Source organism: Psammomys obesus, unplaced genomic scaffold (genome assembly GCF_907164565.1).
Source record: "Psammomys obesus unplaced genomic scaffold, mPsaObe1.curated_primary_1811, whole genome shotgun sequence".
NCBI lineage: Eukaryota > Metazoa > Chordata > Mammalia > Rodentia > Muridae > Psammomys > Psammomys obesus.
In genome coordinates, this window is record NW_026596109.1 from 9,520,881 (window position 1) to 9,535,690 (window position 14,810).

At 52.5% G+C, this 14,810-nt stretch overlaps 1 protein-coding gene across 9 annotated transcripts in view; it reads right to left on the reverse strand.

Moving 5' to 3' along the window:
• Acot11 (acyl-CoA thioesterase 11) overlaps window positions 1-14,810 on the reverse strand; it is a 59,287-nt gene that overhangs the window by 16,468 nt on the left and 28,009 nt on the right. For 6 of the 9 annotated variants that reach the window (XM_055628912.1, XM_055628913.1, XM_055628910.1 and 3 more), the window contains exons 2-4: window positions 8,221-8,434; window positions 7,572-7,641; window positions 822-882 (exon numbers count right to left, since the gene is read on the reverse strand). In XM_055628912.1, the coding sequence (XP_055484887.1) occupies window positions 822-882; window positions 7,572-7,641; window positions 8,221-8,422 (333 nt within the window). In that variant the 5' untranslated portion in view covers window positions 8,423-8,434. Of the gene's footprint in view, window positions 1-821; window positions 883-7,571; window positions 7,646-8,220; window positions 8,435-10,601; window positions 10,762-10,784; window positions 10,864-14,810 lie in introns of those variants that run through there. The other 3 variants (XM_055628908.1, XM_055628909.1, XM_055628916.1) reach the window with 3 other exon arrangements.

The following is a 14,810-nucleotide window of genomic DNA, read 5'->3' on the forward strand; positions in this document are numbered from 1 at the left end:
GAGCCACCAGGCTGGGTCTGTGGAGCTCCTGCGTCACCCACCAGGGGAGGAACACCAGGGACCAAGGCTTGGGTCTGACTCCACCTCTAGTTCCCCAGAAAAACCCTGGGTAATTCACTTCCCCCATCTGCCTCCATTTCCTCATCCATAGAAGGAGGATGGCCACAGCTGCCCTCAAGGGATTACTGAAAGGGTTAAAACGTGCCCCTGTCCACTGTTCGTTCTCAAAGGACAGATCCGTGGAGGGGTGCATAGGAGAATATAATCCTGCCCAGAAGCATCGTCAAGACCCCATTAGTTACCCCAGCCTCTGTGGTGCTCAGGCATCAATGGCTCGCTGGGCTCAGAAGAAACCAAGTCCCTGGTTGCTCACAAAACCTACATACCATTGAGCCGTCCTGCCACTGAACCTTTAGGGCCGAGTGCAGAAGCCCTGAGCCCACTGTACAGAAGTGGACACAGAGGCCATCGAGGTGAGCTAATGGGCAAAAGCCCAGTCTCCCCACTTTGCAGCACCATGGCCAGACACAGCACTGCCATCCTCTGCCTTCACCATCTGCTACTGAATGTGCCTGGCCAGGAGAGACGCCCTGAGCAAGCTCCGTCCTCTCCCTGGCCTCCATATTGTCCCCTGTGCTATGGGATGTTAGCAAGGAAGGTCTTAGGTCCTCCTGTCCCAGCCAGACATTTTGGAACTCTAGTCAGGGTCCTACAGTGTAAAGGGGCTTGGGTTTGGACCTTAAAAGACAGAGAGGGCCATCCCCCCCCCCCCCGGGCCATCCCACACACCCCCCACCCCAGGCAGGGCCAGCCACACACACCTCCATACTGGAGTTGAAGGCCCGGTTCACCTTGGCCTTGATATTCACCACTTGGCCGACACTGAGGAGAAGAAAGCAGGAGGTGAGCCTTCCAGGGGGACCACGGGAGAGGACAGGGGCCTCAGACACCCGGCGCCTCCCAGAACATAGTCACATCTGCAATGTCAGCAGGCCAGCAGACATGAGCATGCATTCCATGGCTTCCCTACGTTTCTCTCTCCCTCCTGCCCCACTCTCTAGGAGCTCCATGACCTCTTTTTGCTCCATAGTTTCCTCCCTGGGGCAGCCCTCCTAAACTCCTTCCTCCTCTGCCCACCCCACCCGTTAAACTGCACTGGGCCAAAGCCGCTGGCTTCTCTCTCTTCTTGTTTCATTTCCAAGGTTCATAAAGGCCAGGGCCTGTGCCAGGCAGCCACATGCTCTACTGTGAGTCACAGCCCAGCCCGGGGAGCATATGTTTTGCTCGCCAAACACATGAGGCAGGGCGAGACCTCCACAGCTGCTTGCCAAGTGATAATGGCTGGAGAGAGGAATGGGCAGGGAAATGGAACACTTGAAGGTGCTAAGTGTGCATTACACCAAACTTGGAGCCGGGTTTGGAAAGGGCTGGGCATCAGAGAGGCTAAGCCATTTGTCCAAGGTCACCCAGCTAACAAGGTCACCCAAGTAACTTGCTGAAGCGCCAGGATTCTAGACACACTGAAGCAGCCTGGTTCTTCCCAGCTGCAGCCTGTCCTTCTGGGAATGTTTTCTGCGTCCATGGAAGTCTCCTGGGAGCCACCTAGCTTGCCCTGTGCCTAACTGGGCACAGCAGAGCGTGCCCAGCTGATGGGCTGTCGGGGTAAGGAGGGCAAAAGACTAGAACTGCCCCAGTTCAATCACTGTGACCTCAGGATGTCCTTTTACCTCATCTCACCGTGGCTCATGAACATGCTTATGCCCACAGCTTCCAAGGGGCATGCCAGTTACAAGGAAGGCCATAGCCTGGCCACAGGAGACTAGATCTGTCATGCTCTGCATGAACTGTCACACCATAAGTTGGTGACCTGGGGCACGTCACCTCACCTCTCTGAAGCTGTTTCCTTGTACGTACAGCTCTGGGAACGAGCGCATGGGACTGCCTATACCTCTGAGGCCCAGTGAGAGCCGGGGTAGCTGAACCCTGACCAGTCAGTGCAGGGGCTCGATGAGGGGCTTCTGCTCACAGTGCTGGACACTTCGTCTCTGTTAATGTTGTCAGCCATGCTGGCACTCGGGCAGAGCAGTGTGGTCCGTAAGATGCGTTTTTATATGCGCTTATCCATTTGCAGACAGAGGACATCAGCCAAGGGGGAGCTATAGCACCAGTGACGTCACCTAGCACCAGTGACACGTCCCACCTCTCCATGTGTGCTGAAGTGTTTGTGATCGAAAGTTAGAAAAGAGGGCTGGAGAGATGGCTCGGTGGTTAAGAGCATTACAGCCACCTGTAACTCCAGTTCCAGGGGACCTGACGCCCTCTTCTGGCCTCCGTGGACCCTGCACACATGCAACGCACAGACGTACAGGCGGGCAAAGCACCCACACACATAATATTAGTAAAAAGTTTAAAGGTTTTAATGCTTATGAAAGTATATTGTTAGGATTGCAAGAGAAGGACAACTTCAAAGACTGTAATGTTTATTATTAAAAATGTTGTCATAATTGATCAATTTTATTATAAGCGTCCCCTCCTCCACCTCAGTCCTGGAGATTGGCCTTAGGCAAAAAGCTCTACCACTAAACTGAATCCCCGGCTCTCTTTTTATTTTAACTTTGAGACAGGGTCTCACTAAGTCGGCCAGGCTGACCTTGAATTCACCCTGTGGCTCATGCTGGTCCTCCTACCATAGGCTCTGGAGAAGCTGAAATGACAGGCTTGTGCCACCAGGCCTGGCTTAGCCTTTTTCTGTTAAACCCCGGCTGCACCTAACTTTGAACTAAGCCTTAGCATGGCTGTGGACCTATAAGGGACATTCATGGTATGTGTGGGGATTGGTGCCAGCCAGGGTTCCTGACACCCATCAGGGATCTGGGAATAGATTACTCACAGGGGATAGGGGACTGCTGTTTTTAAATGAACTTATCTTTCTGTGGTGCTAAAAGGGGCCGGGGGTGGGGTGCCTGGAGAGATGGCTCAGTGGTTAAGAGCACTTACTGCCCTTGTAAAGGATCTGAGTTCAGTTCCCAGCACCCATGCTCAGTGGCTCACCTATAGATTATACACGTGAGCCTATAGACTCAGCTGCAGAAATCTAATGCCTCTGGACTCCACAGACATCTGTACTTAACACACACATTCACACACACATATACACACTCACATACACACACAGATGCACACGCACACACACACACACAGAGACAAATAATTACTTTGTTGTTGCTGGTTTTTGAGACAGGGTATCTCTCTGTAGTGCTGGCTATCCTGGAACTCGCTTTGTAGACCAGGCTGGCCTCGAACTGACGGAGATCCACCTGCCTCTGTCTCCAGAGTACTGGGATCAAAGGTGTGCACCACCACACCCAGCTCAGGCAAATGATTTAAAATAATAAAAACAATATTTTATAAGCAGAGGGCGGGGAGTGACTCAGGACAGAGTGCTTCCCTAGCACCCCTGAGCCCCTGACAAGTACTCACTGATAGCTGTGGCGCTGACACACACCTACCACCTCCCCGACACCCATCTGGACCCAGGAGCTTCTCATCAAGGCTTCCTGCCTGTCCTCTATCCCCAGGACTCAGCCTGGCCCTGCCCATCTCCCCGGGAGAGCCCCCTGTGGGCCTCTGGCTCCCCAACACCTTCCACACAGTCTTCACAATGCACAGAGGTGGCCCCTTAAATGAACCAATACGGCCAGCCCTTCCCTAGGACCCATTTGTCCTTGGGGAAACAGTGGGACGTGTTGCATTAAGCCAGGATAGGGCTCACAGCAGAACTCAAATGATGGGGTCTCAAGTCAGCAAATGACCAGGTATCCGCAACACAGAAACTCTGAGGAAGAGATGAGGAAGAGAGAGAGAGAAAGAAAGAAAGGGAGAACAGTTCCACTCAAGAGAGCTGATTAGGGGTGAGAGGTTAAGGGTCAAGGACATTGACCAGCTGGCGAGACAAACCCACAAGTCGGTGTGGCCATTTTTCAGGTGGGATAATCATGTGGAAGTCATTTAAAATGAGTTCCTAGTCCTTACAGATACGTTTGGAAATATTTCGCTTTGTTTTCTGTTGTTTGAGACAGGGTCTCACTATGTACCCCAGGCTAACCTTGAAATCCCGGTGCTCCTGCCTCCGCTCCTGAGCAGTGGTTTCCAAGCATGGAAGTCTCTTGAAATGTTTTCATTTATTTAATTAAGTTAGTGTGTTTATTTGGAGGTTATTTTTTTAATTTTTTATTTTATTTTATTAATTACAGTTTATTCACTTTGTATCCCAGCTGTAGCCTCTCCTCATCCCCTTCCAATCCCACCCTCCCTCGGTCTTCTTCTCCTATGCCCCTCCCCCACTCCACTGATAGGGGAGGTTCTCCTCCCCTTCCATTGGACCCTAGTCTTTCAGGTCTCATCAGGACTGGCTTCTTTGTCTTCCTCTGTGGACATTGGAAGAGGGAGAAAACAGGGAACAGCACAGGAGCCTACCACAGAGGGCCTCTGAAAGACTCTACCCAGCACTGTATCAAAGCAGATGCTGAGATTCATAGCCAAACTCTGGGCAGAGTCTTATGAAAGAAGGGGAAGATAGAAAGACCGAGGGGACAGGAGCTCCACCAGGAGAGCAACAGAACCAAAAAAACATGGACACAGGGTCTTTGCTGAGACTGATACTCCAACCAAGGACCATGCATGGAGATAACCTAGAACCCCTGCACAGATGTAGCCCATGGCAGCTCTGTGTCCAAGAGGGTTCCCCAATAATAGGAACAGGGACCTTCTCTGACATGATCTCATGGGCTGGCTGTTTGGAGGTTTTGGGTTTGTTTGTTTGTTTGTTTGTTTTTTGTTTTTAAAGATTTTTTTAATTTTGTATACAGGGTTCTGCTGGATGTAAGTCTGCAGGTCAGAAGAGGGCACCAGATCTCATTATAAATGGTTGTGAGCCACCATGTGGTTGCTGGGAATTGAACTCAGGACCTTTGGAAGAACAGCCAGTGTTCTTAACCTCTGAGCCATCTCTCCAGCCCTGGAGGTTATTTTTGAGACAGAGTTTTATTATGTTATATAAACCAAGCTGGTTTTGAAACACACTCACAGCAATGCCCCTGTCTCAGTCTCCCAGGTGCTAAGACTACAGCTGTGCACCACCATGCCTGGCTTGCAATATTTTCCAATGGCAAAAACTAAAACAAACAAAAGGAAACCTGAAACTGTCCTCAGGAGCTGCCAGGCCTATCCTGGCCACCAGCATGCCCCGGGCTCTCTACAGTGTGCCCTTCTCTGTACCCCTCTGCCCAGACTCATTGTCACCTTCTGGCCCACATATGCACCCTACCCTCTCCGTGCTGCCCAACAAGAAGAGCTCAAATCAGCAGCAGGGACCACAGCAGACCCACACACGGTATCACAGCCTCCAAATCACAAGGCTCACAGTCCCTCCCCCCCAACCAGCTCAGGCCACTCCAGGAAGTTCCCTCGATGCCCTCCCCTGCCACCCCCAACCTCCAGAGTGCACGGATAAAAAAGCAAAGACCCTTGGGCCAGACAGCCACCTGATAGTCAACTCTGGGTCCTCCCCCTGCTGTGTGACCTGAACAGGTTTCCTCAGTTCTCTGTGCCTCAGTTTCCCCCTCTGTAAAAGGAAGATACCAACAACAAAGACCTCATACTGTAGCCTTCATTGTTAAATATGTTAACAAATTCAAAGGACGTTCTAAGCAATACATTGAAAAAAAATAAATGTAAGGCATTAATAAGAGCCTTTTGTCAAGCTGAAACTGTTTATCAAACTGATCCTAGCTGGGTTGGATTCCCAGAACTGAGGGGAAGGGAGATAAAAGGGAAACCCAACAGAGCCCACTGTCACTGGGGGACTTCCGATTTTCTGTGGTGGTGGTGGTGGTGGGACTGGAACCCAGGGCTCTCCATGCTGATCACATGCTCTGCCACTGAGCCACACACTTCAACCCCCAACTTCCCACCGCAAATGCAAATGACATTTCTCTATCTGTTCCTCTGCAGACTGGGTAGTGGGTATAAGGACTGTGTCCCGGCAGTTTGTGTCCCCAGACCTAGCATGACACCAATCCTTTCTGGACTAGTTAAGGCTCTCAACTATGTTTTTTGTTTTGTGTTGTTTTTCAAGACAAGGTTTCTCTGTGGAGTCCTGGCTGTCCTGTCTTTGTAGACAAGGCTGGCCTCGAACTCAGCAATCCACCTGCCTCTGCCTCCCTGAATGCTGGGATTAAAGGTGTGTACCACCATGCCCAGCTCTCTGATCTTAACTAGGTTTTCTATTGCAGTGATGAAACACCATGACCAAAAGCAATTTGGGAAGTAAACAGTTGATTTCACTCACGCTCCCATATCACAGTCCATCATCTAAGACAATCGGGGCAAAAACTTGGGGCAGGAACCTGGAGGCAGGGGCTGATGCAGAGGCCGTGGAGGGGTGCTGCTTACTGGCTTGCTCCCCATAGCTTGCTCAGCCCGCTCTCTTACAGAACCGAGGACCACCAGCCCAGAGGGCCATAACACGCAGGGGGCTGGGCCCTCCCACATCAATCATTTATCAAGAAAATGACCCACAGGCTTGCCCTTAGGCCAATCTGACAGACGCATTTTCTCAATCGAGGTCCCTTCTTCCCAAATGACGGCTTGGGTCAAGCTGACATAAAACTAGCCAGCACATTAACTAATCCAGAGTACAGAGTGAACAAGCGATTGACAGCTGAGTCCAGGGACTGGCCAGACATCCTCCTTATTGTCACATAGGGCACCGGCCAGCCCTGAATAAGCCCTTGGCACTGATGGTCTGTGTATGGCTGGCACATCGAGGAGTGGGCGGGTGGCAAGAGCTCTATGTGAGGCCTGGCCTGGGCCCAGGGCTCAGCAGCCTCCTTGTTTCCCAGCCTGAGAAGGCTCGGTGGTAAAGCATGTAAGGTAAGGAGAAGTTTTCTAACCTGGACAGCCACTGAAAATGAAAGGATTCCCTGAGTAAGAGCTGGAGGGGTGCGATCCAAGGGTGGCTGGCTCACTCTTCTAGCACAGGCTGAGTCCCCGTGCCTTGCAAGGCCAGGGGCCTCCCTATAGTCCGGTTGACCAAGGACCCATGAAAAAATGTCTGAGCCAGAAGAACGATTTCCTGACTGAACTCAAATCCTTTCGTTTTACAGGTAAGGAAAACAAGGCCCAGAGAGAGGCTCTGACTTACCCAGAGTCACACGGCACCACATGACACATGGGCCCCCAAGCTCTGCACATTTCCACAGCCTGGCCTTAGGCCTCTGTACTCCACCACAGGAGTTGCTCCAACTGCAAACCTTTAGCCCCACCCTGACAGGAAAGCCCACCTGACAGCACCTAGCAATAGGCCCCTCCTAACACACCACTCTCCCTGACAGCTGTAGAAAGATCTTCCACCCCCAAACATCACGGTTCCACTTTCCAAAGCTGTTAGTCAGTTGAGCCAGCTCCAAGTGCCACACAGCATGGTAAGTAGGGAGATAGGGATACAGGCCCTGAGCAGGAGGCGGGGAGGAATGACAACAAAAGGGAAATAAAGCCAGAGGGCCTCTTACCTAATGGTATGGTCAAAGTAGATGTCATCCATGGAAGCCGTGACACAGGGGCAGCCGGCATGCCTCTCCGCTGGCTCGAGAGAGGAAAGCCAGATGTTAGCATGTCTCACGGGCCTCTGACCAAAAATATCTCCCAGGGGCCTCTTCGCAAGGAATGCCTACCCCTCTATTCCCACTTCTGCTTCAGCCCTTTGTTCCCCCTGGAGCCATTTCCCTGACCACTCAGCTGGCTCAGGACCTCTCAAACCCTGCTGGTGTTTAGACTCTGGAGGCTGGAGAACACAAACATTACAAAATCCTACCGCGGAGAGGACCATGAGCACCCATAATGAGTCTCTGTGCCTGGCCTGTACCAGCCAGTTAGGAAATAGCTGTGGTTAAGGATGCAGGCGGGGCAGAGAGAGACAGCTGCATGGTACCAACACTCTGAGCTGGGGAAACTGGGGGAGAGGGACAGACCACCCTGACAACGAGCAGATGAACAGGGCATCTGAGGCAGGGGACCAGACCTGCAGGAACCGCACCCAGAAGGGGAACAAGCGAGGTACTCTTGAGAGAGGAAGAGATCCCCAAAAACTGAGGCCCCTGGCCTGGTTCTCCAGGACAAGCGGTGGAGATTCGACGGCGAAGAGCCTGGAGCACGCCTCACCTGACAGGCAGGCTGTGGTGTCGATCCATTTGAGCAGCTGTCCAACGCTCAGTTCCCCACGGTGGTTCGTGTGGCAGGGCAGCACCAGCTGGCTCATCTGCACCTCCGTGGGGTTCCGGTACTCCTCATCCTCTGCCATGGCAGAGGCGCCTCCAGACTCTGGGTGTGAGATCGACTTCCGGGATGTGCGACCAGAGAACATAGAGGCGAAGCCCTGGGCACAGGGGATAGGAGATGACAGCCTGGTCAGCATTCCACACATCTCTGCCCTGCCTAACCCTGACACCTCAAGTACAGAGCGGGAGGAGGAGCTTGGACCACCTCCCACCAGCCTCATCAAAATGGACGCCACATCCATCCCAGGATCTCAGGGTTCCCGCCTGTGTCAGCTCCCTTTTAGGGGAGTCTCTCCCTCCTTGCTAATTTATTATTTATACAGCATTCTGCCTGCATGTCTGCCTGTGCACCAGAAGAGGGCACGAGATCTCACTATAGATGGTTGTGAGCCACCATGTGATTGCTGGGAATTGAACTCAGGACCTTTGGAAGAGCAGCCCGTGTTCTTAACTTCTGAGCCATCTCTCCAGCCCTGGTGGGCAACTTTTAATGTCTTCCTTTAGACTGACTTATTCATTTTAAACAGGACCTCGATGCGCAGCCCATATTTGGTTCTTTGTTTTTAATTAATTTATTTATTCACTTTACATCCTGATTATAGCCCCCTCCCTCATTTCCTCCTGTGTCCTACCCTCCTTCCCTCTTCCCCCATCCTCCCTTCCCTATTCCTCAGATAAGGGGAGCCCCCGACCCCCACCCAACCCAGATCATTAAGTTGCCATCAGGACTGAGCATGTATATTTGGTTCTTGACTTTCTTGACTTTCCCTCCTGCAAAAGGGGCTAGAGAGATAGCTTAGCTCTTTAAGAATACTTGCTGCAAAGTCCCGAGGACCCGAGTTCAGATCCCAGCATCCACATAACAAGCTGAGTGTGGTGGTTTGAATGAGAATGCCCCCCACCATAGGCTTCTATGCGTGAATGTTTGGTCCTCAGTTTAAGGAACTGTTCGGGAAGGATCAGGAAGTGCAGCCTTGTTAAGGAGGTGTGCCGCTAGGTCCAGCTTTGAAATTTCCAAAGCCCACACCTTTCCCTCTTAGCTCTCTGCCTCACGGTTGTGTCTCAGCTACTGCTCCAGTGCCATGCTTGCGTGGCTGCTGCCATGTTCCCTGTCATAACAGTCATGGACTCTCACCTTGCCTGGCTTCTAGCCTAGCGAAGAAAATCTGAACAGATTTGGCAGAGAGAAAGTCTGCCTCAAAGGAATAGATGGGAAGTGATATCTGAAGACTCCTGATGTCCTTTTAGCCTCTCTGTGCATACTCCTGCACACACACATACACTCACACCGACCATATAAACAAACAAATAAACAAAAAGCCCAGTGTGGTGGTGCAGGAGGCAGAGGCACGCAGATCTCTGTGAGTTCAAGGCCAGCCTGGTCTACAGAGTGAGAAACAGGACAGTCAGGGCTACACAGAAAAACCTCCGTGTCAAGAAAAGAAAGAAAGAGAGAGAGAGAGAGAGAAAGAGAGAGAGAGAGAAAGAGAAAGGAAGGAAGGAAGGAAGGAAGGAAGGAAGGAAGGAAGGAAGGAAGGGAAGGGAAAGAAAAAAAGAAGAAGAGTCGTTGGGTGCCAAGCACAGTGCTGGGCCACAAATGGAGAGGAGGGCAGCAGACCTAGGAACTCTTGGCCTGGGTGGTGGTCGATGACAGCTGTCCATCTTTCAGGCTTTCAAAGGCAGCCTGAAGGCTGCTACACTCAAACCAGCAGGTCTTGTTGCCATGGAAACCACTGCCAAAGGCATCTCCAGCCTGGCTGTGCGCTGGGGGTCTGCACGGATGTTTTTGCAGGTGGCTAGCTTTCCGGGTGTGGTTGCACGGAGAGGAGGAAGGTAGGCTCTGCTTTCCCACACCATTCTCTTGGTGAGGAACTCTCTGAACATTCTAGACCAGTGGCTCTCAACCTCCCTAATGCTGCGACCCTTTAATACACTTCCTCATGCTGTGGTGACCCTGCACATAATTATTCCGTTGCTACTCCGTAACTGTAACGTTGCTACTGTTACGAATCGTAATGTAGATATCTGATATGCAAACCTGTGAAAGGGTTCGACCCCCCCAAGGAGTCACAACCCAGAGGCTGAGAACTGCTGTTTTTAGACAGCGGTCCTGAGAGAGCTGAGGAAATTCAGGAGGCCATGCAGAAGGTAGGTGGGTAAAATGATAAAAGCACATGTGGGGGGTTCCTGCTGGTGGTCATGAACACAGTAAAGATCTACAGGGCATCCTGAATTACCACATCCTTAGCCCCACAGGGTGCTCACCAGGAAAACAGGGGTCAGGAATCATGGCCCCTCTTACAGATGACGAAACTGAGGATATCTGAGCCCAGGCCAGTAATCAGCAGCCCCTTCCTGCTTCTCTGCTTCAACCCTGACAGCCTCCTGTCTTCTGTGCTGAAATACGGCCTTCCTTGTAGACTCCATATGTCTAAAGACAGGACTTACGACTCCATGGCTATTTTGTTCATTCATTTATTCAAGCGTTCGTTCATTTGACAAGTATCTCCTCTCTGCACGCTGAGTCCTAGGTCAAACACCAAGGATACAAGATGAGTTGTGCCTACACACAGGAGGACTTCATCAGAGAGACAAACAGAAATAGACGAATCCCATCCTGCCCCTCGGACACTATGCGATTTCAAAGACAGGCTCCTCCTTCCCTAAGCCAAGCCCTAGATCCAAGATTCTGGGTTCTAGCCTAAGTTCTGGATTCTGACCTATCTAGCTTCCAGAAAGCCTTGGGGCCATCAGTCACCCTTTGAAACTGAAAGAGCACGCTAGGGTGAGCAGGGCTAACACCCTGCCTGAAGTAAGCCGAGGACCTTGCTTCTGTCCCCCCGCTCTGCAAAGGAGGGGTGCAGGGCCTCAGGCTGATACCCAGGCAGCAGCGTCAGGACCTCCAATTTCTATTACGTGTCTCCACTCTCTCCTTGAGCTCCAAGGCAGTCTGTTCACCCCCAACAGCCAAGATGGGCAGGAGGCCAGCAGGAGGGCAGGGATGTGTGCGGCCAGGAAAGCCATAGCCAATGGGGCCTCTGGAGCATGGCCACTCCTCCCAAGAGAACAGAAGCCTGCGATGAAGTCAGGGCCTGCCAGGCAGGGCCAAGACAGCTGACAGGGAGGGCGGGCATGTGGAGGTCAGAGACAGGCCTTTGCAGATTGCAGTTATGCCAGGCACTGGCCCCGGGCCACCCCAAACCTGGCCAGACTTAAATCCTGACCTAGGCCCCAGCTGACCATGCTGGGGTTGGTTTTCCTCCTCCTAACCTGTGTCACATCACAGACCTATCGGGTCAGAGCAGAGACCGCTTTGCCCAAACACCATACAGTGAGAGACGAGACACTGTCTCTCAGACCTACACTGGGAAATGCTGCCCAGTCAGACTTCCATAGGCAGCCAATAGAAACCCTCATGAGCCAAAGTTGCTGCTAAGCACCCTGACAACAGCTTCCCCGCCTTTTCCTTCAGGGTCCTAGCAGCCAAGTCCCGGAGATCCCAGCCCCTCAGACGCTCAGTCTACAGCCAACTGTCTGCCCACTCTGGCCCCTGCCTTTCTAATTGTAGTTCTAGCACCTACGGCCTGGCCTCAGGCCTGCACACTCTACTGGCTATTCTCACAGCCACAGCCACTTGCCTCCCAGGGAGACCTAACCAGGTCCTCAGAATGCCCCTGCCACAGGCCTTCTTGTGGCACTCCGCCCTTCCTGAGGTAGAGTCCTCACCCGGCACGTTCCTTGCTCAAGGCTAGCAGATGCCTCTCCACTGCTGTCAGGATCAAGATGCAGCCATGGCAAGTGCCCAGTCCAGCACCTGTTCTCACAGCTCCAGATGACACGGGATCCACAGAGGGCCTTCTCACTCCAGCTCTGTTCCCCTACTGTCACAACCCTTCACCGGGCCTGCCTTTTCTCCATCCCTTTCTCCCATCATCTCCCTCACAGCACTGAGCAAGCAATGCTACCCATCGGGACAAGGAGAGAAACCCAGGCTGGGCACAGAGCTGGTGCCAACCAGCCACCTTTGGAAGGGAGAAAGGGGAAGACTGATGACGGAACGGACCTCAAGCTGAGACCTAGAGGGTGAAGGAAGGTCTGAGGTGTGATGAGGCTGCAGGGGACAGAAGTGGAGACAGGTAGGAGAATGCTGGGCACAGCTGCAGGGGTGAAGACAGGAGTGGGGTCCTGTCAGGGGTCTGAAGGCTAAGCCAAGGGGGTCCCTTTCAATCCCTGCAGAAAGGAATGGCCTACAGTGGTTAGTGAGGGTGGGGATCACAGAGGGTGGGGCCCATTCTCAAGCAGCAATCCTAGGGCAAGACAGATGTGGGAGCCTGGAGGGAAATACAGGCTTGGGAGCACTTGAGGCGGCTCATTATGAAACAGGGGTTGGGGTCACCTGGCATCGGTTCCAGTATATTTACATCATGAATCTGTACAATCTCAGGCAAGCTGTAAAGGCCTCAATTTCCTCACCCATAGAAATAGGATCATAAGCCAGACCTGGTGGCACATGCCTTTAATCCTAGTACTGGGAGGCAGAGGCAGGCGAATCTCTGTGAGTTCGAGGCCAGCCTTGTCTATAGAGTAAGCTCCAGGATAATCAAGGCTACACAGAGAGACCCTGTCTCAAAACAACAACAGAAGAAATAGGGTCATAACACCTGCTTCCAAGGGTTATCAAAGAGGTGACATTAAAGAGGATCAGGTATGTAACGTTCCTGACACCCGCCCATCCGTGGTAAACCTTTATAGAGCACTTAGGTTTAGCATCATGAAACCGAGTCAGCCGCTGTCCTTTCTACCATGAGCTTGGTAGGGCAACAGGGGAAGAGGGGCAGTGAGGTTATCGTCAGCCTCCAGGGGGAATGCTGGTAGAATCTGAAACAGCAGCAATCTATGGACCACATGGCAGTGCTTCAATCCCAGGCACAGACTACGGTTAGAGTGCCTCCCTCCCCGCTCCCGTCTCTCCCTAGGCCCCACGGGGAGCTGGAAGGACATCCCACAAGGAGGTGGGAAGAGGGCCCTTTGGCCCACCCTGGGAGCCACCAGCCAGTCCCCATGAAAGGCCTCATTGTCTGAAGCCGGCTTCACTGAGCCATGTAACGGTGTTGCTTAAACTGGACGCTGTCCTCAAAAAGGAGGCCATGACCCCAGCCTCTCGGAGAGCCCAGTGCATTCAGGACAGCCTCCGGGACACTGGACTCATCAGCAAGCCAAGGACATCTGTCAACACTCCAAAGCTCCCTTCACGTATACCCTCACCATCTTTCCCAAAAGGATCTGAGGAGTGCGTGTGTACACACCCCTCCACACACACACCCCCAACACATTGAGAACAAGAATGTGTTCTCAATGCAAACAAATCAAGTTAAGAAACCAGGTAAGGGAGGAAAGGGGGCTCCCAGCAGACCAGGCAAAACGGGGTATTGTGGTTTCCAATCCCAAAAGAGGGACTGGAGGGTAGGAGCCAGTGGGCTGTTCCTCGGGCTTCCTGTGCTGGTCTACAGCACCAGGCTATAACTTCAGTCTTCACCCAGGGCCCAAGCAAGGATCTGGATATTACTTCTAGCTACACTGTGCTGGCACTGCACTTTGCAAGGTCATGGGGGGTGGGAGGGAGTTGTGTGGAAGGGTAGAAAAATGAACTGCTACCTTTTGTGTCAGCATCTTCTCTACGTCAGCCGCAGTGTCAGGGCCCATGTTATGTGTTTCCATAGTCTCTGCACAGGAGCTACCACTGCTGGTGAACAAGGCGTGGAGGAGAGGGGGCACCTGGCTTCTGAGAAGCTGCAAGTGGTGGTGCCATCCCAGGACCACCAGCAAAGGACCATGGGTAGCTCTCCGCAGCATTTCTGAGGGCCCTAGAGGGCAGGACGGCAGGGACTCAGAAAAGCAAAGAAAATGACCCCAGGCTACATAGCCAATCAACGTGAATGAACAGAGCCCAGGGCCCACACCAGAGGCCATGGGCTGATGGGCTGATGGGCTGACCAGGCTGCTGCATGTGCAGGCAGAGGGCTTGCCACATTTCTGGGCCCTCATTGAGCTTGCTGGGGTAGAGAAAGGCCTAAAGTCAATATGGAGAGGAAGGAAAGGAAAAGCTAAGCCTGGGACAAGGCTTCCTTCTCTCCCCTACGAAGCCCAGCCTCAGCTGGCTTCTTCAGCCCTGCTTCCTGGCCTCCTGGAGCTGAATATGAATGGCTCTCTCGGCATGCCAACCCCATGAGACCTGAGCAGGGTTATTCTCATCTCAGTTTCTATATCTGCCAAATGCCTGAGGCTAGTGAGCCCACCAGGACAGCTAAACTCTAAATGCCAGGGGAAAGCTGGGCACAGTGACGCACGCCTGGGATCCCAGCATTTGACAGGCTGCTGTAACAGGGAAACAGCAAGTTAGAGGCCAGCCTGTGTCGTCACACCCCCAACACACACACACACACACACACACACACACACACACACACACACACA